We start from the raw sequence: 26,691 nt of genomic DNA on the forward strand, positions 1-26,691 counted from the left end.
TACTTCATCTTATTCAAAACTGGAGAGTACACAAGTATAAATATACACTTGAACAAAATATCTAATCTAATTATATGAAATATCTAATTCTATCAGCACATCTCATGATTAGTCTAACTAACTATATAACAAACTAACTATATAACAAATTATAACAACTTGATATTCTAACCACCACAACTGATGCCATTGTAGCACTCCAGCTTAAGACTACTATTATAGGCCTGTGATGAACAATCCATAACAGACAGAGGCAGAGGCTGCAGCTCAACTGGTGAGATAACTCCTTCAATACAAATAAGTCTAAATAATAAACAACACAAATTATCAAATTTGACATTATTTTATAACATTGGACCAGTTTAGTTAACTCTCCAAAAGGAGAGAAGTCATTTCCCAACTTTTAATATGTGTAATTGTTGATTCAAAGCTACTACACACCACTTATTTTTTTCCCCATTTTATGTCAAGATGCAAGAGAAGATATTATTTACTTCTAGTATTTCCTTAATGATTTTTTCTAACAAATTGCCAATCGTAAATATCCACATAAAAAGTGATACAATCCCTTCACAAAAAAAAAAAAAAAAACCATTGAAATGTAGCATATCTCTTGTTAATTTCATCTTAGTGTTTTCCTTAGTCAGCTCACTACGTACTATGTTCAATGTAGTGCTTTGCTTTTGCTTTATTAGTCAAGCTCACTATGTCAATTTAATCAATCTAATCTATGCCCACCTCGAGAATTAATGAAATTTTCCTATATATTGCCCTGCTTGGAATCCATTGTTTCATCATTCATACATGCATTTTTCTTGAAACAAGAACAGTGGTGGTAAGTATTGTAAACCCTAGTTTTAATGCCGCTTTGCTTTGTTTTCTTTCTTAGTTGTTTTGGAAAGCACTTTTGTTTTCCATTAACTACAATTCTTCTTTTAGGGTAAGTGACATCGCTCGAACCATGAAGACTTTCTACTAGTCTTGGTAGCTTTTATGTTGATCGTGGGAACTTTGCAAGCCAATGCGAAGAAGCCTACTTTGGAGGATCGTCAGCTGCTGGTAAGTGAGGTAAATCTTGGTCGAATGGTTAACATTGGTGCAAACGATAAGGGTATAAATGAAAGAGGTGTTAAAAAGAGTTTCTAAAGTAAAGCTAAGACTGACGCGACGATGACAATGGTGATGATGATGATGGAAAGTTTGTATCTGGAAATGGATCATCTACTGATGATCATGATCACTCCTTCATAGGTGACAAGCTAGTGGGCAAGCCCCATTATTGGAAATTGTGTAACAAGGCGTTCTTCTAATAAGGTTGTGATAATACGAATCTGTAATGATCCAAAGTGTGTGAATTTGGGCAAGAGACCCCTAGTCCCCCTCCCCCCCCCCCCCACAAAAAAAAAAATTTTGTTCACTAGTTTTATGTATTTACAATCATACGATTTGATTTTCAATTTAAAAACAATCAGATCCGATAAATGAAGGAGCAGAGGAACCGACATTTTTTAAGAATAAAGGATCCCAGCTGGTAACTATGAATTTGAGTTTCATAAAGCTTGAAATTTTTTGCCCAAAAAAAAGGTAATAATTTCATGGCTCGTGTTTGTTTTGTGATAAATCTAAGGACCTGTTTGATAGTATTTATGTTTTCTTCATTTTTTTTTTTTTTTTTTTCTGTGCTTTTGGAAGTTTTCCGTGCCTAGAATAATGAAAAGTAGAAAACTCACATCTTTTTCATAAATCTAAGGATCTGTGCGTAGTTTTATTTCCGAGTGTTTTTCTGTTATTGATCTTGGTTTGGTTGAGGTACCATAATTTTTTTTATTTGAGTAGTAGTAGACATTCCTTAAAGTGTTTGGCTTGGGTTCACTTGGAAGCTTTCTATGATATATGATTTTCCATCTCTCTACATATCTATATTAGATGAAGGAAGAAAAAACTAAAAAAAATCAAGAACTTAAATCAGAAACTCGAGCAGTTATATAAGGACATTGGGCACAAGAAAATTTCTAAATTCTTCATCCTTAACATTACTAAATCACGAATGTCGATTTCCCATGCAAGAAACCATAGATGGGTTGGACAAATGATATCATCTCCTTACATGCCAACACCAAAAAAAGAATAAGAGCAGATAGAAGAAACGTGAGAGAGTGAGAAAGCGAGAGAGAAGTGAGAGAGACAACAAGGATACATCAATTTGACAAATTCTATTATTTTAGCTCTCACTATATTCCTCTTATTAAAGAACTAAACAAAATATTATAAGTAATATGTAACTTCGACTATCCGATACTTCAAAATTAAGTATCCGATACTTCAAAATTAATAAAAAACTAATTAAGAAGCATCTGATACTTTTAAGAAGTATCCGATACGTATCCGCGAGTATCCAAGGAGTATCGATATCCGATAAGTATCCGATACGGATACGTCACGTTTTTTGAAGTATCCGTGCTTCATAGACTAACCCATAGCAGATTACATTAACTGTTTCACAGATGGTATGTATGGAAACATAATAGTTTTAAGTAATAAAGACAAACTGTAAATGAGAACATGGTGAAAAAGACTAGACGAAAAAAGAGTTTTAAGCTCAACCTAAAAATGGAAAATGGAAAATGGAAAAAGTAATAAACAAAAAGGTCTTCCTTGATTTTTCTTCCTCGATTTTAGGCCTGCTTAGCGGCAACGGATCTTGCCCTCAGATTTAAAAAGACAGCCCTGAATACAGCAAGTAGAGAATAAATTAGTAATAACCAATCCATGCCCTACTAAACTAAAATAGGATATACTTAGAAAGGCAAGCCTGACAAGTTACTTAGAAACTAAGATTTGTTGTCCAATGGTAACACAAAGGTGAAAAGGGGCAGTGGCGGCCGTGGATTTTGGGGACGAAGACAAGAAATTTTGATTCCTTTGTATGGTTTTGTGTATGTATGTATGTGTGAATGTTTATATAATGGTTTTATGTTTAAGAATGAGAATGAGTGATACAGTGATACTTGTTTTGGACAATGGTGAGCTTGAGGAAGAGAGAAGAATTTTTTATTTCTTTTATATTGGCTTTGGTAGATATATGTATGTGTGTGCAGAGAGAGAATGTTTTTAGTTTGAAAAGCAAGAGAGGGTTGTGGTATACAATGGTCCGTGGTGGGTTGTGAGTGTGGTCATCACCATCCATTGACAAAGAAAATAATGAGAAAGAAAAGGGGAAACTATGTGAGGGCACAAGCGTCTTTCCATGTTCTAAAATGCTGTCAAATTTGGTGGGAACAAGGCCCACCTAGTCATTTCAGTTTATTTCCATCATGTGTTGTGCGGGTTGTTAAGTTGGATAGAAATCTTTATGGGCAGCAGTTTGATAGCCACTACATTAGTGTTTAATATCACAAAACAAACTATACGACTCCATGTTTCTAGATCAAAACAAGGGTAAAGTGTATTATCCTCCCTATGCAGTCAGTAATATGAGTTTTCCTCTCCAGTTCATTCCAAACTAATTTGAATGCATTTTTACTTCCTCACAAAATGGTGTACATTAACCTAATATACTACTGTATTAAGTACTCAGAAACGATAGTTACTAATTAATAAAACATAATGATTTCCTAGAATTAAAACATCTGATCTCTAGTCATCCTTGCACAAAAAAGAAGGGATTCAGCATGAATGCTATCCTAAAAAAAGTGAAGGGGAGGATAGAACAGAGAAAAATGAGGGAAATAAGAGGTGCACACCAGCATGAGGCAACAAAGCTGTGGAAGAGTACGCGGAACTGTAAAGGCATATACTGGTAATTGATCCATCCAACTACAGGCCAAAACTGCAAATCAATAGCACCATGACTTTGTTAATGCCAAACTCAACAATAGAAAAAACCAGTGTGTATTAAAATTATAAAAGATGGACCATGTCGTAATACCTTCCAGGCAGTCAATTGTACTGAGGGGTAGTCTTTTCCAACTTTACTCTTGACAGAACCCCAGGGTCTTCCTGCAAAGCCGGACCATGTTCAAACTTCATCTTATAAAGTCTTCCACACCAACACACCCCCCCCCCCCCCCCCAAAAAAAAAGATCTTATTTGTTTTCCGAAGATAATGAAGTACTTACACTTCCTACAGTGTTATGGGAGGTAACATTTCCCATGAAACAGAGTTAATCATGTGTTCATTAATCCTCTTATTGGCTATGATTCTACGATAGAAGACGACAGCAAAGTTCTATCACGGAAGGCAAAAATTGACCTCCAAAAGTATTGTGTTATCTAGTCTTCATCTCTTATACTCTTGAATCTTCATTAACTTTACAATCAAGTACGAGTTGATTTTCAAGCAAAATCCTAGTACCTAGGTACATCTAAAAATCTCACATCTTTCGTCAAATTCAGGGCAATCATGTGCTTTCAATTGCAATAATAGTCATTGTTTCTTCGAATTCAAAATCAGGGTTTATGGATCAGTTAATATAGTTTTCCAAAAAGCAAAGAGGGAAAAATGAGAAGCAAAAAAGCCTCAGGCAACTAGCCTGTCTAGAAAGGCTCTCATTCTCCAACATCACAAAATGAGAAGTGGCAACTCCTATATCTCTACCAAAAAAAAGTTCAGTCCCTAAACCCTAAATAAACCATGCTTTAAATGAAAAATAAAAAGACATTACTCTTACCAAAATAATACCTAATAATAAATAAATAAGGAATTAACTTCAGAATTACACTTTTTTCCTGTTAGTAAGCAAGCATGTATAAAAAGATCGGAAGAATATGTACAAATACAAGAAGCATACCCCAAGCCAACAACATGCAACAAAAGCAATCACTTAAATCAATTACATACCTTCAACTACCAAGCCATAGTACATCATGAAAAGTATGTTGTTCCAAGGAGAAGAAGTCAATTGTTCCAACAAAACCTAACAAAGAAAAATAAGAAGTATATATTATACTAATCAATTTTTATTGGGATATCAGAGACAACTATAGTTGAGCAGAGGAATACAAGTATGCTAAAAATAAAAATAAAAACCTAAATTGCATGTATCTCCACATCTACAGCATTGTTTGACTGTGGTATATAGAGCCGAATACAAGGAGTGGACCGGATAGTGTATCCCTGAGGTCCATGTGATTTTTTTGTGTTCCCTAGTCCCACATTTGGTTACTCCAAATATGGAAAAGTTTGGATATATAATCCAACAAAAGAGTAATACCAATCCCTCCACGGGTCATTTTTTATCTAACGGTCAAAAAATAATTACTCTATCCTTATCCCATGCTATATCCCATCTAACTAAACATGGTAAAGCTATCCTACCATATATATAATCCATCTCACTTTCTAAGCTTATTATTTCTCATCTTGTATCCTTAGATATAACTTCCTCATTCTCTTATGTCCAAACCGAAAATCAAACAAACCATACGTCCAAATATATATGCATAAGACGATAAATAGGCATGGAATCCTCTATCCCCAAAATCCCCGTCTCTTGTTCCCAATGCATACAGAGTCATATGATTGTGCCTCGAGATTTCTATATTTCGAGATTCTCATATATACATAAGTATTGAACAGAGCAGTCAATCAAATCATAGAAACGGTTTACCTTCTTTGCAACAGTTTTATTGCCCCTCTTTCCTCTGAAGATCATATCCATCAATCTGTGAAAGAAGTGCCCAAATGGACCTGAATATAAAAGGCCATAGAGCTGCAAAGCATTTCCCAAATTCCAAGTTCAATAATGAGCACATAACCCAAAACCCATCAAATCAAGAAAACAACAAGAAATTTACAAATGAAAAACAAAGTCAAACAATACCATTAAAAGAAGCACTCTTCTAAATTGAAGCTTTTTGACTCCAGTAATCTTCTGAGCAATTATATCACTGCTTCCAATCAAAACCCCAGAAGTAATTGCCTACCCAATTCAAAAAACCACCAAATAAGTACATTCAGAAAAGAATCAGAGCAAAGTGAACAGATCAATTATGTAAAAACAGACCTTGGTTCTGAGAGGATGGACTTGGAGTTGTAAAAGATACTTGTTCCAACCTTCTTTAATGATCTCAGACATGGTTGGATCAGGGGTCTCTCTCTGCGCTCTTCTCTATCAAGAACTGAAAATACTGCAATGTGTGTTTGTGTTTGTGTGTGTGTGTGTGTGTGTGTGTGTGTGAGGGAGAGAGAGAGAGAGAGAGAGAGAGAGTTGGGAGTATATAATGAAGAGTAGGAGAGAGTTGGGAGTATATAATGAAGAGTAGTAGGTAGGTGGAGAGAGAGAGGCCATTGCGGAGACCAAACCAAATGCTTCAACTTTCTCTTCCTGATCTGTCAACAACGACTTCCCAAACTCGAGTCTTCGAACAAACATATAAGGGTAAATTACACTGACCTCTTGAGGTTTGATAAAATTACAGAGGCCTCCCCTAAAATTTCTAAAATAACACAAACAACCCCCTCTTGAATTTCAGATAAACTCCTCCTGACCGAACGTTAATAATAAGACTAACTGAATTTGCTTAGGTGGTAAAAATTATTCTGGATAAATTAAAAATCATTCCTAAAATTTATTTAAAATACAAAATTATTATTTCATAAAATTAACAAAAATAAATTTAAAAAAAATCCTAACCAACTTCTTATATATAACAATATAATTACAAAAATTGTTAATTAACTTTATATTTTATTATTTGTTATATGAATATAAATTTGAAAAAATGAAATATACTTAGCATTTTTTAAAAATAAATTTCAAGAAATAAATTTTTAATTTATCGTGAAAATATTACACCGTTTAGTTTGCCCTTAATAACTAATTCTTTCTTCTCCAATGTTATAAACCATAGTCCATGAAATTTCAAGAATAGTTTCACTTTTTATCTCTTAAAATAATTTAGATAATTTAAATCATAAAATCAAAAATTTATTAGATTAGTTAAAGCATCTCCATTGTTATATTTTTTTTTTACCAAATTTGAGTAAAAACTCTATTTGATATTACGTGTTTCAACGGAAAATTTTGAAGTTTTATCAAAACACCGGTCGATCGGGTAGATGTCCAACATGTTGACCGGCCAATATAATTTTTTTACAAATTTTTGCAAGGAGGTAGTCCTCTAGTGATGAAAATGATTTAAAGCTCCAACAGCTATAAATAGTAATTTATTAAAAATTACATCCATCTTTAATTTGATGAAAAATTTAAGAAATCTTAAATTTAATACTTATCTAGTGATAGGATTGAAATAACAAAATGTACTTATTTTCACCAAATTTAAATTTGATGAAAAATGGTGTTGGGTTAGAAATGATCTTATAAAATGTATTTTTTAAAAATAATAATTATGATTTAAATTGTTTAAATTATAAAATAATATATTTTCTTCATTAAACTGGGTTTTCATGGTTGTTGTTATTGATTTTGCATAATCGCTTTCAATTTGACCACATGAATACAAATATAAAATATATATATATATATATATATATATATATATTTATGGATTATATAGATAAAATAAACAACCCAACTCACATATCTCAAGTTTAATTTTTTTTATCAGGGACTACTAATTTTTTAGATTCACATTTGCAAGCTTTTTATTTTAGATTTACCTGATTTACGTGAAAGAATATTGAAATTAATTAGGTTGAGCCAGACCCTCCATCATTTAAAAAAAAAAACAAACTAAGAATAAAATAAAAGAAATTGTGATAATTGAAGAGATACTAATGAAATTAACCTAATTTCAGTAGGTTTGGTGGATGAAGAAGTGAAAAAGACATAGGCAACCGGTCGTACAGGTTTTGCAGCCCACCGCGATGCCCATCATCAGAATCCACCCCCCAAAACCCTTTCTCCGCTGCAAATCGTTTAATCGATGCAGAGTGAGGTTTCTCTCTCTCATTCTCGCCAAGCTATTCAATGCATTCCTCTTCATATCACTGGTAATTTTTCCCACTATTCAAAGCAAATGCACTGTTTCCATATGTATATCTATGTGTGTGTATATATATTTAATATACGGAAAATTCTAATATATACACCTTGAAAATGGATTCTTTGCTCCTATTGTTATTTAGTTATGATATTATTTTAATTTTTAATTATAACATTATTTTATTCATAACTGATCCTATTGTTATTTAGTTATGATATTATTTTAATTTTTAATTATAACATTATTTTATTCATAACTGATCAAATCGTTAGTTGTGTCTCATGTTATTATTATTATTATTATTATTATTATTATCAGATCTTTATTATTTTAGTTATTTTAGTCATGTTAGGTTTAGTTATGATAATTTTTTTTATTTTTTTTAAGTCATACTCAAAAAGTATAAAATTATGTTTTTTTTTTTTTTTTAATTTTAAATATTTTATAGGCGTATATTACAGACTGAGGAGTGTCTACCATATATATAGTGTTAGTTTACAAAGTTTAAATCATGATAGTGTTAGTAAAATTTTTGTTAGACTTAGACCGATTGAGTCTTAACCGAAATCTCACCAAACAATAAAATGATTAAGCAATTGTGATGAGGTTATATGCCTCGAAAGTTCAAGGACTTCCTTAAGAGTAAAACTAATGACAAAACAAACAAGAAAAAAGAGAGAAAGAAGAAGAAGAAGATGATGATGATGTAAATGATTGAATAAACAATTAAATACAAGTAAAGGACATTAATGTTGTGTTTGGTTAGGGGATTTGGAGAGAGATTTGGAAAGGGAAATGGAAAAGTTAGGAGAAATGTGAATAAAACATGTCTATATTTTACCTAGTTTCACACACCTTTTCCCTTTCCCTTTCCAAATCCCTCCTCAAATCCCCTAACTAAACACAGCATAAGACTACTCCTATGTAGATTAGATTTACTCCTAGGATAGAAAAGAAACGAAAGTCAAGTCATGTATTGATTTGTTAATCCTTTTTATAATAGAGCCATCAATGGCAATTTATACAAAAAAAAAAAGTAGGAAAAAACTTTTATTAACCATCATCTAACCACCCGTATAATTTCCACCTTCTTACATTGTCACTTGTCTTCCATCCCTTGAATCTCCAAAGCTTAACTTCTCTTAACTTCTCTTAACTCTTAAGATTTTCCTGCATAATCATAATAACAATAACAATAATAATAATAAATAATAGAAAGTTTAAACCTTGTTATAATCGATAGAAATTTTATTTATGGTGCAAACAGATAGTGGAGTTGAAGATATATAAAAATATCAAATTCTTATCTTTATGCATTAGTTGTGAGGACATTACTAGGAGCATTCAAGACAATGTCCTACCAGGTTATTTTAATTGATGACGGCCTAATTTTAATTGATGAACTAGAATGAGTGAATTCTGTGTTACAATGGTAGTGAAATACTTTAGAATCTACAAATTGTAGTATAGTAGTACTTTAGGATAAATATATATGGAGTGCAATTTTATCATAGCTAAAAGAAGGAACAAAAAATATAGGGAAACTTGATTAAAGGAGATGACTTAAGGTAGTGTTTGGTTCGATGGATTATTCGATTGAATAATCCTAAATATAGTGACACGAATATATAGTGATAGGAAATCCTAAATGAGCAAGGACATAAGAACCACTCGGATTTTGTTTCAGACATGCATAGGTGTGTGTACTAGACACGTGTTCAAATGGTTGTCACTGCGTTCAAACAGTTGCTTTTGGTCTAGACAACGCAGCTCAAAATAGTAAGCCCACAATCGGGTGAATCATACCCATATTTGAACGGATCAACCCCGAGTTCAAACGGGCATGGATTGGAAAAATTTCCAAATATGAAAGACCATGCTCGTTCAAAGGAATTACTGCACAAGGTATTATTCCGAACCTAAATTTAAATTCAAAACAGACCAATGCATTAAGTCTATAAACCAAATCTATTGGGTTCTAAGGTCAAACTCATTAGTTATTCTATATCTATAGTCAATAACAAAATATGAACAAGCCCAATTAGACTAACCTAGATAAAACTCTAGAGCAGCCCAACTTCAAGGTACTTAAAGCAAAATCTCAATGAAGGCCTTCCTTCTATTTAGCCAACATTTAAATTTTTTAATATTAGTACTTTTTAATATAAAATTATTTTTCTTTTTTTATTCTTGGAGCTAATATTTGGATGTCATTTACAGTCTTTACATTTTGGGGGTTTTATCAAGCTTTACAATTGAGGGCCTTTGAAAAAGGAAGATTTTTTCCCCCTAGTCCTTTGGACAAGGAATTTTATTTATTTTTTGATGGGCGTCTGAACAAGTAACTTAGAAATCGGAGGCCTTTTGAAAAAATGGGGCCTTAGTGACTGCCTCAATCGCCTTGAGGTTGGGTCAGCCTTGTAAAACTCTCTAAACGATGCTAATGCAATACATCAATTTTACCTTCACATGAAGTAGATCTTGTTTGTCTGATCAAAGATTGCAGTTGAAACCTTCCATGATAATTCTTGACTACCAAACATGCATAAGGCTCAATTAAGCTAAAAATAAAACTGAAAACTCACTATTTGGAATGAAATTGCCAACACGAAAATGACTTGGGGGTTACAGAACATTTTTCTTCACAGAAAAGACATAAAACTAAACCATTTACATGGAATATTTTTGTTTAACAACTCATTTCGTCAATTATGCACTTATATTTTCTTTGGTTTGATTTTTTTTTTGTCCTTTGATAAATTGGGGGTAACCTTCTAATAGGCCCAATTTGGAAGAGCAACTGTAAATATATATGTATATATAAAGCATAACTAAACAAAAAATTGCATCCTTCCAATTTTAATATCTTTTTCTTCAAACAAATCTTAAAAGCTATTGAAATCCTAAGTGACTATAATATAATTGGAGGGCTTTTTTATGTTATGTTTCTATTTATTTATTCTTATTCTTGTACACTTGATCACTTGCATGGGCTGCCAGTATTGTGGGTCACAGACTCCTAGTCCTTTCTACTAGATATTTTCCTTTTACAAGTTTGTTTCAAACATCATTAAAGAGTGAGTTTCTCCAAATGAAACTTATGGCAGCTAGAAAAAAAATGGAATTTTGGATGTAATGTTTCCTTTGTATGCATTTTGTGCTTATCAGTTTTTTTGTATTGAATTTTTTGAATGGGCCTTTAGTATGTTTGTATTCATTTTCATCTTGTGTAGTAGATTGCGATGATTAAGTTTTTGTTACCTGTTGTTGCTGATTCCTCGAATTATCAAGTTTTTTTTTTTATTGTTCGAACTTTACCAGAGAAACTGACATGCCAAGTGGCAAATATTCAGACCATTCTTCATGCTACTGGTTTTAGCTAAAATGTTTACTCCAAAAATAGTTTCTTTTTAACAGCATTCAATTGTCTCTAGTTGTTGCCATTGCTGCTTCTTTAAAAGTGAGGGCAAAGAACCTTAATTCATTTTTGGGGTGATTATGGTACTGTTGCCATGTTATGCTACCATCTTGTGTAATGGAAATGCTAGGAAGCTTTTTGTAGGAGCTTTGGGTTCCACACGGTGTTACTTTATAGATGTTATTCTGGCATTGATGAATCCCAAAAGAGAGTTGTGCGGCCTATAAATTTTTGGACTGGAATTGGGTTATGTAGTTTACATAAAGCTATTGGTCTATGAACTTGTGCAAACATATCATGAGACTTCATTTAAGCCAGATAAACCTTTTTGAAGAAGGGAAATTGATGCTATACTTTTAGCTTTCTGTTCATGACTCCCCTATTGGAAAACTTTGACGCAGCGTTGTAATGGAATGAATGACTAGATATTGTTCTAGTAGACGAAGGGGAAGATATCATTCTTTGGACGGTAACAACTCGAATTCATGAGCAAAGATAAACAACCTTGCGCACAAGGCAAATGGAGAGAATTCTGGTTATATTCTTAAAAAAAAACTCTTTTTCTTTTCTATCCTTTTGCCACAGGGCTTACAAACATATTTATACTAACTACCAGATACTCAAACTGTGAATTTCCTAATACAGAAATAAATACTAAAACACTCCCTTAAACTCTTGTACCAAATACAATGTATCAAATACAAAGAACCTAACCTGTAGACCTTGAAGAGTTTGAAAGACATGAATACAATCCAATGTATCCATGAATACAAGGAATGAAATGTATCCAATGTATCCATTAATACAAGGAATGAAGTGTATCCAATGTATCCATTAATTAATTTTCCTTTGAACTTGAACCTGTTCTGCATCAGTCTCCCTTTCTTTGAAAGAACTCGTCCCCGAGTTAACTAGAGGAATTGGGATATCTGGAGTCGTTTGATACGCAAATAAGTCTTGGACATTGAAAGTTTTGGAGATGGCTAAATCTTCTGGAAGATCCACCACATAAGCATCATCATTGATCTTCTTTAAAATGCGAACAGGACCAATCTTCTTCTGTTTAAGCTTACTGTATGTGCCCACTGGAAACCTCTCTTTGCACAAGTGAACCATTACCATATCACCAACTTCAAAAGTCTTCACTCGTCAACGTACATCTGCGGCGGCTTTATACTTAGCAGCTGATTCTTCCAATTTCTTTCGAACATCTGCATGAATGTTGGCTACCTTTTCCACCATATGATCAGCAATGATACTCATTCCTGGAAGCTTGGGAAGAGGAACCAAATCTAAGGTATGCAGCGGGGATCGAACATAAACAATCTCGAACGGAGACTTTCCAGTCGAACGGTTTGGCACATTGTTATAAGCAAACTCCGCTTGAGAAATAACAAAATCCCACTGCCTTGGACTTTCTTGACACAAACTCCGCAAAATATTTCCCAATGTACGATTCACTACCTCTGTTTGACCATCGATTTGGGGATGACATGTAGTACTATACTGCAAAGTTGTATCCAGCCCTTTCCAAAGAGACTTCCAAAAATAACTTAGAAACTTGTTATCGCGATCGGAAACTATAGACTTTGGCACACCATGAAGACGAACTACCTCGCGAAAGAATAGTTGAGCAATATTGTTGGCATCATGTGTTTTCCTGTAAGGAATAAAATGCGCCATCTTCGAAAACCTATCAACAACAACAAAAATAGAATCCGCACCACGCTGTGTTCGTGGAAGACCGAGAACAAAATCCATGGACAGATCCTCCCAAGGAAATTCTGGAATAGGAAGAGGCGTATATAATCCAGTATTTTGTGCTTGACCCTTCGTAGTCTGACATGTGTAACAACGCTTCACATACCTCTCCACATCTCTTTTCAACTGAGGCCAATAATATTGAGATTTGACCATAGCGATGTTCTTGTCTCGCCCCAAGTGCCCTCCCAAGCCTCCACCATGAGTTTCTCGAATAATGTGCTCTCGCAAAGACCCGCGAGGAATACAAAGACGATCATCAAAGAATAAAATACCTCAAATAGCAGGTATTTGCTAGATTCTTGAAAACCTGAATTGCACTGTGCCCATGCATCTTTAAAATCCTCATCATCAGCATAAAGCTCTTTCAAATATTCAAAACCAAAAATCTCATTTTTCGCAATGATAAGTAAAGAAGCTCGTCGACTCAACGCATCAGTTACTTTATTTAATTGACCAGATTTGTGCTTAAGAGAAAAGGTAAACTTTTGTATATAAGCAATCCACCTGGTATGCATTCGGTTTGGCTTGGTAGCATTCTGAAGATACTTGAGAGCTTGGTTATCACTGTTTAACACAAATTCCCGTTGAATCAGATATGGCTCCCAATGGTACAAACTTCGTACTACTGCATACAGCTCTTGCTCATACGTCGTCCACTTCTGTCGAGCATCATTAAGTTTCTCGCTGAAGAAGGCTATGGGTTGGCCTTCTTGAGAAAGAACAGCTCCAATGCCAATACCGAAAGCATCACAATCAACCTCAAACAACTTATCAAAGTTCGACATGGCTAAAACCGGTGTTGTGGTCAACCTCTCTTTCAAAACAGCAAAGCTCTGTTCTGCAGCATCAGTCCACACAAATTGCTTATGCTTCATGCAATCTGTGAGTGGGGTAGCAATGGTACTGAAATTCCGCACAAAACGTCTATAAAAAGTTGCCAAACCATGAAAGCTGCGTACGTCGGTAATGGACATTGGGGTTGGCCACTCTCGAATGGCTCTAACCTTAGCCTCATCAACCTTGATCTCTTCGGCACTCACAACATAGCCCAGGAAGATCAAGCTGTCTGTCAAAAAACTGCACTTCTTCAAATTCACATATTAATTGTTCTCATGCAAAACATTGAAAACTTTCCTCAAGTGTTGCATATGCTCTTCTTCATCATGACTATAAATAAGGATATCATCGAAATAGACAACTACGAACTTTCCAAGAGGCAGGAATACTTGATTCATTAATCGCATGAATCTACTCGGCGTGTTAGACAATCCGAATGGCACAACAAGCCACTCATACAACCTTTCTCTTGTCTTGAATGCTGTTTTCCACTCATCACCGGGGCGGATACAAATCTAATGGTAACCACTTTTCAAATCGATCTTTGAAAACACTTTCGAACCATTCAATTTATCCAGTATATCATCTAACCTTGGTGTAGGAAATCTGTACTTTACCGTGATCTTGTTGATGGCTCTACTGTTAATGCACATCCTCCAACTTCCATCTTTCTTCGGAGTTAGCAAGGCTGGCACTGCACACGGACTCATTCTCTCTCTGATTAGACCTTTCTGTAGCAAATCATTAACCTGGTCCTGTAAAATCTGAAACTCTTTCAGACTCATTCTGTAATGTGGCAAGTTCGGTAAACTTGCTCCGGGAACAAAATCAATCTCATGCTGGATGTTCCGCATAGGAGGTAACTCTGTTGGCAGCTCGTCTGGCGCAAGTCCCTGAAACTCGGTAATTAATGGCTTAACTCGCTCTAGTATCGCAATGATAACTTTTTCTTGTTCTTCACCCTTGACCACTAAAGCATAAACCAACTGCGTTTCCTTGACTTCCTTTATAAAATCTGGTATTATAAGAAAAGATTCTGCCTTGGTTGGGGAGGCTGTTACTCGAATTTCACGCCTCATAGAAGCCAAGACAACTTTTACTTTATCCTTGTAAAAGGTGTAAGTATTCTCCTTTCCCCTATGCACAGTGTTCAAATCAAACTGCCACGGCCTACCCATCAACATATGACAAGCATTCATGTCGACCACATCGCACAAAACCTCATCTCTATAATTTGGCCCAATAGAGAAAGGAATAATACATTGTTCTGTTACTTTTGTTTCATCGACATCTGTGATCCAGCCAATACTATAAGGAGACGGATGTTTCTTTGTTGGAAGATTCAACTTATCAACCATAGTCCTTGACACGATATTTTCACTGTTACCTCCATCAATAATCAAATCACAGACTCGTTGGTTGACGGTACAACAAGTTTTCAAGATATTGTGCCTCTAAACATCCTCTTTCCGTGGTGTGTACATCAAACGCTGTACAACAAGCGATACACCCTCATCTTCATGGGTCCATTCTGCTGGATTTTCTTCTTCGAAATTCTCCTCCTCTTGTCTGCCTTCTTCTTCCTCATGCTCAACTACGTTGGCAGTACGTCGCTGGGGACAACGATTAGAATAGTGTCCAACTTCTCCGCAACGATAACACTTATCACTTCGTGATGGAGCGTAAGGGTCACTCTGTGTTCTTGAACTACTTGTACTCGTCTTTGTATGAGTCTGACCTTTCCATGGGGCCTTGGTCTGATTCTGAGAAGCTTGACTCTGACCCGCTTCAATGACTGCTTTTCCTTTACCCTGCTCGGACTGATTTTGTACTGGTGAAGGCATGACTGTCCTGGTAGAGGGCTGATTTCGAAAACCCATTCTTCTGGCTAATTGCAATTCGGCCCTTGTTGCCAATTGAATGGCATCCAGCAACGTATGAACTGGTTGCATGTTAACCACATCCTGTAGATTTGTACGCAATCCATCCACAAATCGTGCCACCAATTGTCCTTCCATTTCTGGTAAGTCGTTACGCGAGGAAAGTCGTTGGAACTCAGCAGAATACTCATGGACTGATCTGGCACCTTGTTGACATCGTTGGTACTGATGGAACAGAACCTGATCATAGTCTGGAGGAAGAAAACGTGCTCTTATCAATTCCTTTGTTAAACCCACTAACCTAACCCACTACATCCACCCCACTAAACCTAACACACTTACCATCTCCACTACCACCCACCTCCTCCACTACCATCCACTACCACCACTCACTAACCCAAACCCTCTCCTATATAATGCCACTCTGATTTGTAATAATATATATCAATATAACAATCTTGTATCAGATATCAATCAATAATATACATCAATATTTTAACATGGTATCAGAGCAAGGTTGACAACCTAGTAATTCCGCTTCACCGGCGGGCGGCAGCCTCGCCTTGGCCGCCCGCCGGACCTCTACACATACATTCACTCTGCTACTAACAAATTCCATGGCAGAACTTCACCTTGAAGACACAGAGCATCTGAGCTGAAAACAAAAACAACACATATTTTATCACCTTTATCACCATCTCCGATCTCTGACCTGAGTTGAGCCACCACGACAACCAACTCCGCTATGTCGGCGGCACCCGCATCGTCGCCGTGCACCGCCACACCACCTTGAATCATCTTCTTGGCCTCTCGGGCAAACCTCTCTCTTGGATATCACACAAAAACACAACCCGATTCCACCACATCGGCTCTCCAAGCCTTCTCAGCCGCCTTAGCTCTCTCCTCAATCCTCATCTCCGCGGCTCTCATCCCGCCGGCTTCAGCCGCCATCGCCGGCTTGACTCCATGCAAGGACTCAAAGCAGTTCGCTAAGCACACAGCAGCTGAAGCAGCTGGAGTCGTTACTTGGACACCTGCGGCTGCAAACTTCTCCTGAGAAATCCAGACAACTTTGCACTTGCAGCCCTACCTCGTTCTAGACACTGAAGATAATCATCCACTGACATTAACTGAGGTTGTGGTATTTGAATTGACAGTCAAAAGACAGATACTTTGCGAAGTCCTTTTGAGGATCATCTCATACTCCTTCTCTGGTTTCCCAATCTGCCCAGTCTTGGGCTTCCAAACAACTTCAATGCAAGCCTTTTCAGGGTTTTCATTCTTCTTGGTTCCTGCTTTCGGCCCGTATACTGCAGCAATAACTTTCGTTTCCCCTTGAGACCAAGTGGCAGAGCCATGAGCACGATTGAGTGTGTTACGAGAACAAGCGAGCGGTCTCAATTGGTTCGGTGTGCGACCATCCACTCTATCTACTTCCACCTTCTCTCCCACCAACCACTGTCTTTTGCAGTTTCAACAGTTACACAGTTTGAGAGAGAGAGAGAGAGAGAGAGAGAGAATGAACAATAGTTAAATGGAGATAGTGTAGATTGATTCAGAAGGAGATAACAGACAGCCCGACACCGACCCACTTTCATCATATCTCTCGGCTGAACCACATGGGGGGCACTCACTCTTCTCTCTCACTTTTCACCCTCTCTTTCCTTTCTTTTTATTTTAATCTTCCCATTCCCTTTTTTCCTTATTATTCTATCCCCTTTTCCATTCTCCATCCAAAACCATTATCACACATCCACCGCCCACATCCCCCACTTTCTTTATACCTATCTTTTCTTTTATTTTATTATATATATATATATTAAAATAATCAATCATAACATCACACCCCTGGTTCCATTTATATATATATATTAAAATAATCAATCATAACATCACACCCTGTGCTGGTTCCACCCATATGGGCTTGTCCCCTCTTATTATTATTATTATTATTATTATTATTATTATTATTATTTAAAAAAAAAAAAAAAAAAAAAAAAACCGGCAGACGACGAACTTGCATAATACACTCATTTTATTCATATCAGGATCAACTCCGATCACCATTTTACAAAAAAAAAAAAAAAAAAAAAAAAAAACCTCATCCACAGGCAGAATTTTTCTCCTCTACTCTACTGCAGGTCTCTTCTTTTTGCCTCCGTCCTGGGCAGTCCTTGCCAGTGTTGCCTCCGTGTTTCCCACTCCACTGGGCATGCTCACTCCCCCATACTCCTCCACTGCAGCATATGGCGGACCTCCAAATCGGAACATCACGGTGGCCTTCCGCTTCAGCTCCTTGTTTTCTGCCCTTAGCACGCTCATCTCTGCTCGCGCATCCTTATACATGCGTTGGAGCAGAGCCAGCTGGGAGTTTAACTGCTGCACCTCATTTGTCCTACTCTGTAGCCGGTGCGACAGATTTGTGACCGCCGTCATGGACTCCACACATGCCTTCAACGTATACTGATTGGCCTCCACATCCGACTGCACCGCCATTTTTTGCTCCACAGACCGCATCGGAAAGTTCAGCGGAGCAAACCCAGCAGTGTTTGGTTGAGGTTCACTGGCCACCGCACCAGTTCTCTCTCCTGTAGACTCGTTGAGGTCGGGAAAGAGGGTGAGCAGCCCGCGGGAAGACGAAGCCATTTTTTCTGGGCAACAGAGTGTTATAGAGAGTGTTACAGAGTATCTTCTCAGCAAAACCTTCTCAGCAAAACGAAGAGTTTTTCAGAGGATTTTCGCCAATTGTTTGTCTTCGCCTCTGCCTCAGCTCTGTCTTGGTTAAATAGCCGAGGCAGCCACGCGCATCGCGCGCCTCTTCTCGTCGACAAACTGGCACGCCTTTTCATGGCACGCCTTTTGATGCATTCGGGCACGCCTTTTGATGGCACGCCTTTTGAGGGTGCGGGCACACCTTTTGAGGGCACGACTTTTGAGGGCTCAATATCTACATCCATGTATATTTTTTTTTGGGCAGCCTATATACACACTCATACAGTGTCTTTTACACCGGTCAGCTTTATCAATCCCTTTGTTTCAACCTCAAATAGGTTTCTATCTTCACACCTATTTGAGTTTGAGGGGGGGTTATACCAGTATAATGTATAAGTCGCCCATGGCGCACTCCCTAAGTCACCCCCTTGGTGCACCACCACAATCTGCTACAACGGTCCGACATGACCCCGTAAACTGTCTTCTACACCGGTCCGACATGACCTCGTAAACTGTCTTTTCCAACGGTCCGACATGACCCCGTAAACTGTCTTCTACACCGGTCCGACATGACCCCATAAACTGTCTTCTACATCGGTCTGACACGACCACACAGTGTCTGCTACAACGGTCCGACATGACCCCGTAAACTGTTTTCTACACCGGTCCGACATGACCCCGTAAACTGTCTGCTACAACGGTCCGACATGACCCCATAAACTGTCTGCTACATCGGTCCGACATGACCCCATAAACTGTCCCGACATTGATTCCGGTCAGCTTCTACAACGGTCCGACATGACCCCGTAAACTGTCCTGCTACATCGGTCCGACATGACCCCGTAAACTGTCTTCTACAACGGTCCGACATGACCCCGTAAACTGTCCTGCTACATCGGTCCGACATGACCCCATAAACTGTCTTCTACAACGGTCTGACACGACCACACAGTGTCTGCTGCAACGGTCCGACATGACCCCGTAAACTGTCTTCTACATCTGACACGACCACACAGTGTCTGCTTCAACGGTCCGACATGACCCCGTAAACTGTCTGCTACAACGGTCTGACACGACCATACCGTGTCTCCTATCCTGTTTTATTTTATTTATCAGTTTATTTTTCTGTTTTGTAACTCTCTCCAAACTCAAGTTGGTTTGTGTCTAACCTCCTTGAGTTTGAGGGGGGCTGTTAAACCCACTAACCTAACCCACTACATCCACCCCACTAAACCTAACACACTTACCATCTCCACTACCACCCACCTCCTCCACTACCATCCACTACCACCACTCACTAACCCAAACCCTCTCCTATATAATGCCACTCTGATTTGTAATAATATATATCAATATAACAATCTTGTATCAGATATCAATCAATAATATACATCAATATTTTAACACCTTCATTCGGTGCCAAGCCCAAATCTTACTCTTGCCTTGTCGCATCCTAGACAATTGCAATTGCTCCCACCATGCAGAAGCACCGCTTTTCAGTTTGTACGCAACAAGTTTTACTTTCTTCTCTTCTTCGATATCCATGTAATCGAAGAACCATTCTACTTCATTCAACCAATCCAGAAAATCTTCGATGTTTAACTGCCCATTGAAGGAAGGGAGGTCCATCCTCATACGATAGTTATTGTTGTTATACCGAACACCTTCTCTGGGCTCCTCGTACATTGCGATCTACTCAAGATCATCATCTGTTGAATCACCATCGTAAACTGGGTTGTTTACAACACACCTAAGAGGAACCCCTAAGCGTCCAGGATTGTTGCCTACCCTTGGTTCACGAACATGTTGGCCGCGAGGCACAATAGGATCCTCTGTTGTTGCTCTCTCGGCGTTGAGATTCAATCTATTGAGAAGACCAAGAATCTGGTCCAACTGTTGTTGTTGCCTCTCGATTGCACCCCACACAGCTTCATTGTTAGATTTTGGTGAAGTCTCACCATCGTTGGCCATTGAGACAAGGGAGGACCTCGCTCTGATACCACTTGACACAGCGTTGTAATGGAATGAATGACTAGATATCGTTCTAGTAGACGAAGGGGAAGATATCGTTCTTTGGACGGTAACAACTCGAATTCACGAGCAAAGATAAACAACCTTGCGCACAAGGCAAATGGAGAGAACTCTGGTTATATTCTTAAAAAAACTCTTTTTCTTTTCTATCCTTTTGCCACAGGGCTTACAAACATATTTATACTAACTACTAGATACTCAAACTGTGAATTTCCTAATACAGAAATAAATACTAAAACACTCTCTTAAACTCTTGTACCAAATACAATGTATCAAATACAAAGAACCTAACCTTTAGACCTTGAAGAGTTTGAAAGACATGAATACAATCCAATGTATCCATGAATACAAGGAATGAAATTTATCCAATGTATCCATTAATATAAGGAATGAAGTGTATCCAATGTATCCATTAATTAATTTTCCTTTGAACTTGAACCTGTTCTGCATCAAACTTTTTTTGGGTAATGAATTCCAGCTGAATCCATGGACTTCTAACTTTTGTAACACACTTTCTGAATAGGCAAGTACTGTAAGTCACATGCTTTTCCCTTTGTTAGTGACCTTTGCTCTTGCTAGATAACTATTTGATTTCAAAACTATGTTGTGATAAGATAAGATGTAAAATTGATTGTATATATCACCATTTGTGTAAACTCTATAATTAAGTGAAGTACAATACAGCAAAGAGTGTATGTGAGACCATTCAGTCACTGGTTTGATTATTATTTACACCTCTGTGTCATGTTACTAACTGAAACATGTGGCTTTTGATCTGCAATAGGTTGAGATGGGTCATTGTTTCTTTATGCCCTTTCCTAGTAGAAAAAAGACTGAGGAATAATAGACCCAACAAACTCCTGAAACTGTTGTATTTAGTGGGCCCTTCTGCCTGCTGGATGTTGATTTATAAGGGTCCACGATGATGATTGCATCATGATCACGTCCTGATCATGCAAATTTATTGCATTGCTGGCATCCAATGTGGCCTTGTTTGTCATAACCTAAAAAAGCTAATATATCACTATCTTATTTAAGTCACATTATCTCTCTACCACATCAGTTCAAATCCAACCCATATTTCATAAAAAGTTAAAAGATACATTTATTTAGATCATCCCAAACCACCCCTATATGTAAATGAAGCTACAATTCATGCCACTTGTTATATTATTATGAGAAGGCCTATTGTTATATTCCGCTTGTAAAGCATGCACTATTTCAGTTCTTTCAGAAAACTCTGTATTTGATGGTGCTGTTTGGTGTAGTTGTTAAAACAGATTATAGATTATAGCTTAACAGATTATAAATTATGACTTTAATCAGAAGCTATTAATCTGTTTGGTATAGCTATTGGATTGTAGATTTAAATTGCTGTGTAGTGTTTGTTAAATAAACTGTGAAGTAGCTTTTTCAATTAATTTTTATTTTTTATTATTCACTATTTGTCTACATTTTTCATAAATAATAATAATAATATTTTATAGCCCATTTGGGTCTTTTTCTATTTTTAAAAAAATAAAAAATAAAAAAAAATCTAAGAGTATAACCGTGAATTAACATGTCCACAGCAGAAGCTGATACTTAGAAGCAAGGGGTGAGCAGCTTCTCAGAATCAGCTTTTTTGACTTAAAATAAGTTGTTAGAATCAGAAGCTGTTTGAAATAAGTTTAATCAAACAATCCAAAATAACTTTTTAAAAACAATCCAAAATAACTTTTTAAAAGCCAGAAATCATAAGTTGACTCAAAAAAGCCCCACCAAACACCCCCGATATTTATGGCTTAAATATGGATCCATTGGCCTTTATAAATTATTTTCCAGTAGGGAGTTGGGATAATAATTTGATCTTTTTTTTTTTTTTTTTTTTTTTGATAAATAATTTGATCTTGGTAACCCATGTATGATTTTCATTACTTAAGTGCTTACACTGTTATATGTTTAATGGGTTTCTACATGTTGGAAAATGTAATTATGGTGTTATGGAAGAATGAGGTTATTAAACCATATATAGACCTTATGATGCCAGCATATCCATATCCAACTTGAGTTGTTGGTCAATTGTTCAAAGATATGGTTCCTATGTCAATTTTTTTGCGTATGTGATTCATATATTACTTGAGTGGAGCATGGTGTTCTCAGTTGGAAGAACTTGGGCTTAGGTCTTGAGAAGCAAGTGTTTTTGATAGATCCACCCACTATTTTTCTTCTTCTTGTGCTTGCGTTGTTTAATGGTTAATGTCCATATCAATCTTTATAAAGCCACCACTGAATATATACGGAGTGGCACTGGCTTTGCCTTAGTAGCATTAATGCCTTAATACATTTCAATGTTCCCCACTAAAAGGTGAGGTCCATATGATTCTCTCTCTCTTTTTCCCTAGATTTTTTTTTTTTTTTTTGAAACCCAAATTAGCTCCACCATATGCAGATGAATTTCTCAAACTTATTATTGCACTAGTAATATATAACTCTCTGTTCTATGCCACATATGGATTAGGGACCCATTTTTTATTCATCTTGCCCTTCCAGTTTTGTAGGTCAAACTAGCTTCTTGACAGTGACTTTCCCCACTAACTTCATTGAGCATTAAAATGTTGGATGATGAATCTCGGAGACTTGGAAGTGGGTCTTGATAAGGTAATTCAGACCTCTTTACATGAAAGGTTATCAATGCTGACAGTAGGTTTGGACTGCAGTATCTCTACCAAGCATATGACACGTTACAAGACATGCATATGAGAAAGCAACGGTGATGAGTGAAAACAAAAGACAGGGATTTGATTTAGATAGGATGGGCCATTGGGTCTCCAAAGTGCTAGGGCAATTTGACTGAAGGATGATTCTTGGTTTCTGGTTATCCATGAATTCTTGAAATATCAATTGGGACTGTCATGGTGGAATTTAATGGTCTTTATCAATTTATGAGGAATACATGGATTTCACAATTGAATTAAGCATTCGAAATAGGAAAGTTTGTGCTTGTTCTACTTGTAACAGTATTGACAGTAGCATTCAAACTATGCCCACAAAGTACTAGCAACCAATATCCATTGTACCTGGGAAGCACACTTCCAGAAAGAGAATCTGCTACTTTTATAATTTATTTGCTCTTTGTAGATAAGAGAATCTGCCGATTGTTTTGGGTTATAGCTTATAAGTTGCTTTGTCTTTTGACTACATGTTGCAGGGGGAAGAGATGGGGCCTCGGTGCTTCTTTATCTCATGGCGATTACGACACAGTGGATTAGTGGAAGGAATTATGATGGGGGGCATTTGGTTGTAAAGGTATATCTCCATTCACACAATTCAATCTCATTTAATCAAATTCTTAAAATTCATGTTCAGAAGAATCCCGAATTGTCTCTTTTACTGGTGTGCAAATTCCTATTTTGGTTTACTTTTTTAATTTTTTTAACATTCTAGAAGAAAATGTCTAATCCTGTAATCCAAACTGAGAAATTCTTAATGGAATAAATTGCCTACATCACAAACTAATACAATCTACTACTTTCATTCTAGGCCATTCATAAAATTAGAATATGGCAAGATAATCATTGCATCTAGTTAGTGAGTTTCCATCCTTTCTATCATTGAAACCCATATTTGTAATTGAAAATTAAAGCCTCAAATATCTCGTTAGAGTGAATATTAGTATATGTTATGTTTCAACACTCTCTTAACCTTGTTTTCAAGTATAGGGATATTTGTCACTGACCTTCGCTATTCCTACTGGAGCTCTACTTAAATCCACATATCACACATTTTCTCAACACTGCCTGCAGGTCCAACACCACAAACGGAAATACATATTTGCAACGTATTTAGAGTCTCCAGAGAATTTTTTTTTCCTTCTTTACAAGTTTTGTTGGGCTTGGCAGCTTGGGTTGAAAACAGTTTTTGATTCAAGATAGTATTTGGGCTTGTTTAAATTGTTTATTCTTACCAACAATCTTGAACGGTCTTTTAATTAAGCCAATCTCAGTCCAACCTCGTGTGATCTGACTAATATTAGCATATTGGAGATATATATTTCAAGAGAATCAATTTTTGGTTCCCCAATTATCTATTAGTTATTGGTGCGAGGGTGACATCATGCGACATTATGGTAATTTGTATGTTGTCACCAACCAATGAAAAGCTTCAAATGGAGCATGGTATGGGAGTCAATATTTGGGAAGAATAGAATGATGTCTTCAATATAAAGCCAGTGGTTCATCTTGTAGTATATAGATGCTTATGGACTTAATGACATGAGTTTGAGCTCATCTTTCAACTTAACAAGAGCCCTATTGGGAGCCTAGAAAAGTGGTTATTGATTGGTGCAATGTTAAAGGTTTGAACTAGTTAGTATGTGAATGTATGAAGCCGAGTCTATGAATAGTCACTTTGTGAAATAATATTAAGGAGGAAGTCTGTGCTAGTCATATTAACACTGCACATTGGTCGAACCACTGGATAATGGACTTTACTGAGAAGCTTGAAAAATTAGCCTTGCAGTAGCACCAAAAGTCATGCTAGACAAAGGGAGGGTAAGCATTATGGTAGCCTCGCATGAGTAGCTTAGGGTGAAAAGTTTGTCTTGAGGTGAATTGTAATTGAACCTAGATGTCTAAGGTTCGACTCTCTTGGTGTTGTGTCTGGTCCTAACTGATAAACATAGTTTGCGAATAAGTTTGCTCTGCAAGGATTTGTTCAATATGGCCATATTAGGGCAGCCTTGAAAGTGCCTTGTGAAAGAGATGAAATTAAAAAAAGAAAAAAACTCATAATCCTGTAGAACCATTTTTCAAAATGTGAGCTATTCATCCTGATAGTGTGGGTTCCACCGAACATGAATGCAGTGCAATCACACTGCATTTCTATACACTCATTTGTGAGAAATTTATGTTTTTATAGCATTAGTGTATCTAGAAAACCTCCAACAACTTTTTTTTTTTTATTCTTCCACAAGCTTTCAACAATGAAAGGGAGCATCATGATATAGTATGTTAGAATCGTTCTCCAGAGAGAAAAAAGCTAGAAAGGTGGGTGATGACTCTTTATCAATATGATAATTGAGAATTTGATAATGATAGGAACTAGTATAGTAATGGTAGTGGTGATAGTGGTAGCAAGTAGCAACAAAAGAGGTAGTTGTTAGTAGTAACTAGTAAAGCAGGAAGAGATATTACTGATGAAGAAGGGCATGATTTGAGTTGAAATCGTATGCCACTTTTCCCAAACCAGTAGGGTTTCAGAAAAGAAGAAGATGAAGAAGACAACCACGACGATAACATAGACAACAAAATTCACTTCCTTTGTCCCTAAAGACATCATTTGTGTAGGCATATTTTCCAAGTTTTTGGAGGCTCAACAATCAACAACATTCTTCGATTTACTCTGTTTTTCTTTTTCTTTTTAATAGAAAAAAGTCAAAGAGAGTAGACGTGTAAATCATCCATTTGGTTTTGTTTACATGCGCATTGGCATGTGGGAGGTTGGTTGACGAACCAAATGAATTTAGACATCCCATGTTCTTCATATGAAAAATGATATATAAGTTCGATAGTTGGTTTGAAACTGATTACGTGTTGAGTATAGATATTATTAGTCCACTCTAGCACTGATCAATGTACTCATTATGTGAATTAAGTTTTAAACTGATTGTCAACTTGAATAACACTGCTTCTCTTTCTTTCTTTCTTTCCATATTTTTCATGTGCTTCGATTTTAGCTGTACTTTTTTTCCCCTCACCTCACTGCTGATACATAACGAAAGATGTCCTAATGCATGGTTGAAGATCAATTCTTCAAACGATATACATTAAGCATAAAGTCGATGGTATACAAATTAAAAAACAATTACACGTAGCAATTGAATACAGAATGATGTGACTGTTGTTGTCACATTATTTTGGTAGTGGATCCTGTAAGAATATATATATATATATATATATATTCTAAATATAGATATTTTCAGACCTAAAGTAAATGGGTTAATGTCATTTCTGTTTTTAATGTGTCCGTATTCTGTTGGGAATAGATTTAAATCAGATACAAACTTCAAATCATATATATAGTCAACTACTATATTTTTCTTGCTTAGACATTAATAAATTG

The 26,691-nt window shown here is 36.5% G+C and overlaps 2 protein-coding genes across 10 annotated transcripts in view; one reads left to right on the plus strand and one right to left on the minus strand.

The window, feature by feature from the left end:
* Window positions 1-2,194: 2,194 nt before the first annotated feature.
* Window positions 2,195-6,386, minus strand: LOC114269149 (peroxisomal membrane protein PMP22). The gene is made up of 7 exons (XM_028210403.2): window positions 6,006-6,386; window positions 5,823-5,921; window positions 5,610-5,711; window positions 4,841-4,916; window positions 3,929-3,999; window positions 3,744-3,829; window positions 2,195-2,727 (listed from the first exon to the last, which is right to left on the minus strand). Exons 1-7 carry the CDS (start codon window positions 6,075-6,077, stop codon window positions 2,676-2,678), a joined length of 558 nt encoding a protein of 185 aa, XP_028066204.2. The 5' UTR covers window positions 6,078-6,386; the 3' UTR covers window positions 2,195-2,675.
* Window positions 6,387-7,522: 1,136 nt separating this feature from the next.
* Window positions 7,523-26,691, plus strand: part of LOC145793066 (uncharacterized) — a 28,759-nt gene continuing 9,590 nt past the window's right edge. Inside the window, exons 1-4 of one of the 9 annotated variants that reach the window (XR_014333561.1) lie at window positions 7,708-7,954; window positions 23,122-23,229; window positions 23,780-23,877; window positions 26,351-26,642. Coding sequence is in view for 2 of the 9 variants with exons in the window: in XM_082875473.1 (XP_082731599.1) it covers window positions 7,888-7,954; window positions 23,780-23,877; window positions 24,291-24,503 (378 nt within the window). In the remaining 7 variants the exon portion in view is untranslated. Of the gene's footprint in view, window positions 7,955-23,121; window positions 23,230-23,779; window positions 24,088-24,290; window positions 24,662-26,350; window positions 26,643-26,691 lie in introns of those variants that run through there. The other 8 variants (XR_014333559.1, XR_014333560.1, XR_014333558.1 and 5 more) reach the window with 8 other exon arrangements.

Source organism: Camellia sinensis, chromosome 6 (assembly GCF_055761805.1).
Source record: "Camellia sinensis isolate YWXY chromosome 6, ASM5576180v1, whole genome shotgun sequence".
Taxonomy (NCBI): Eukaryota; Viridiplantae; Streptophyta; class Magnoliopsida; order Ericales; family Theaceae; genus Camellia; species Camellia sinensis.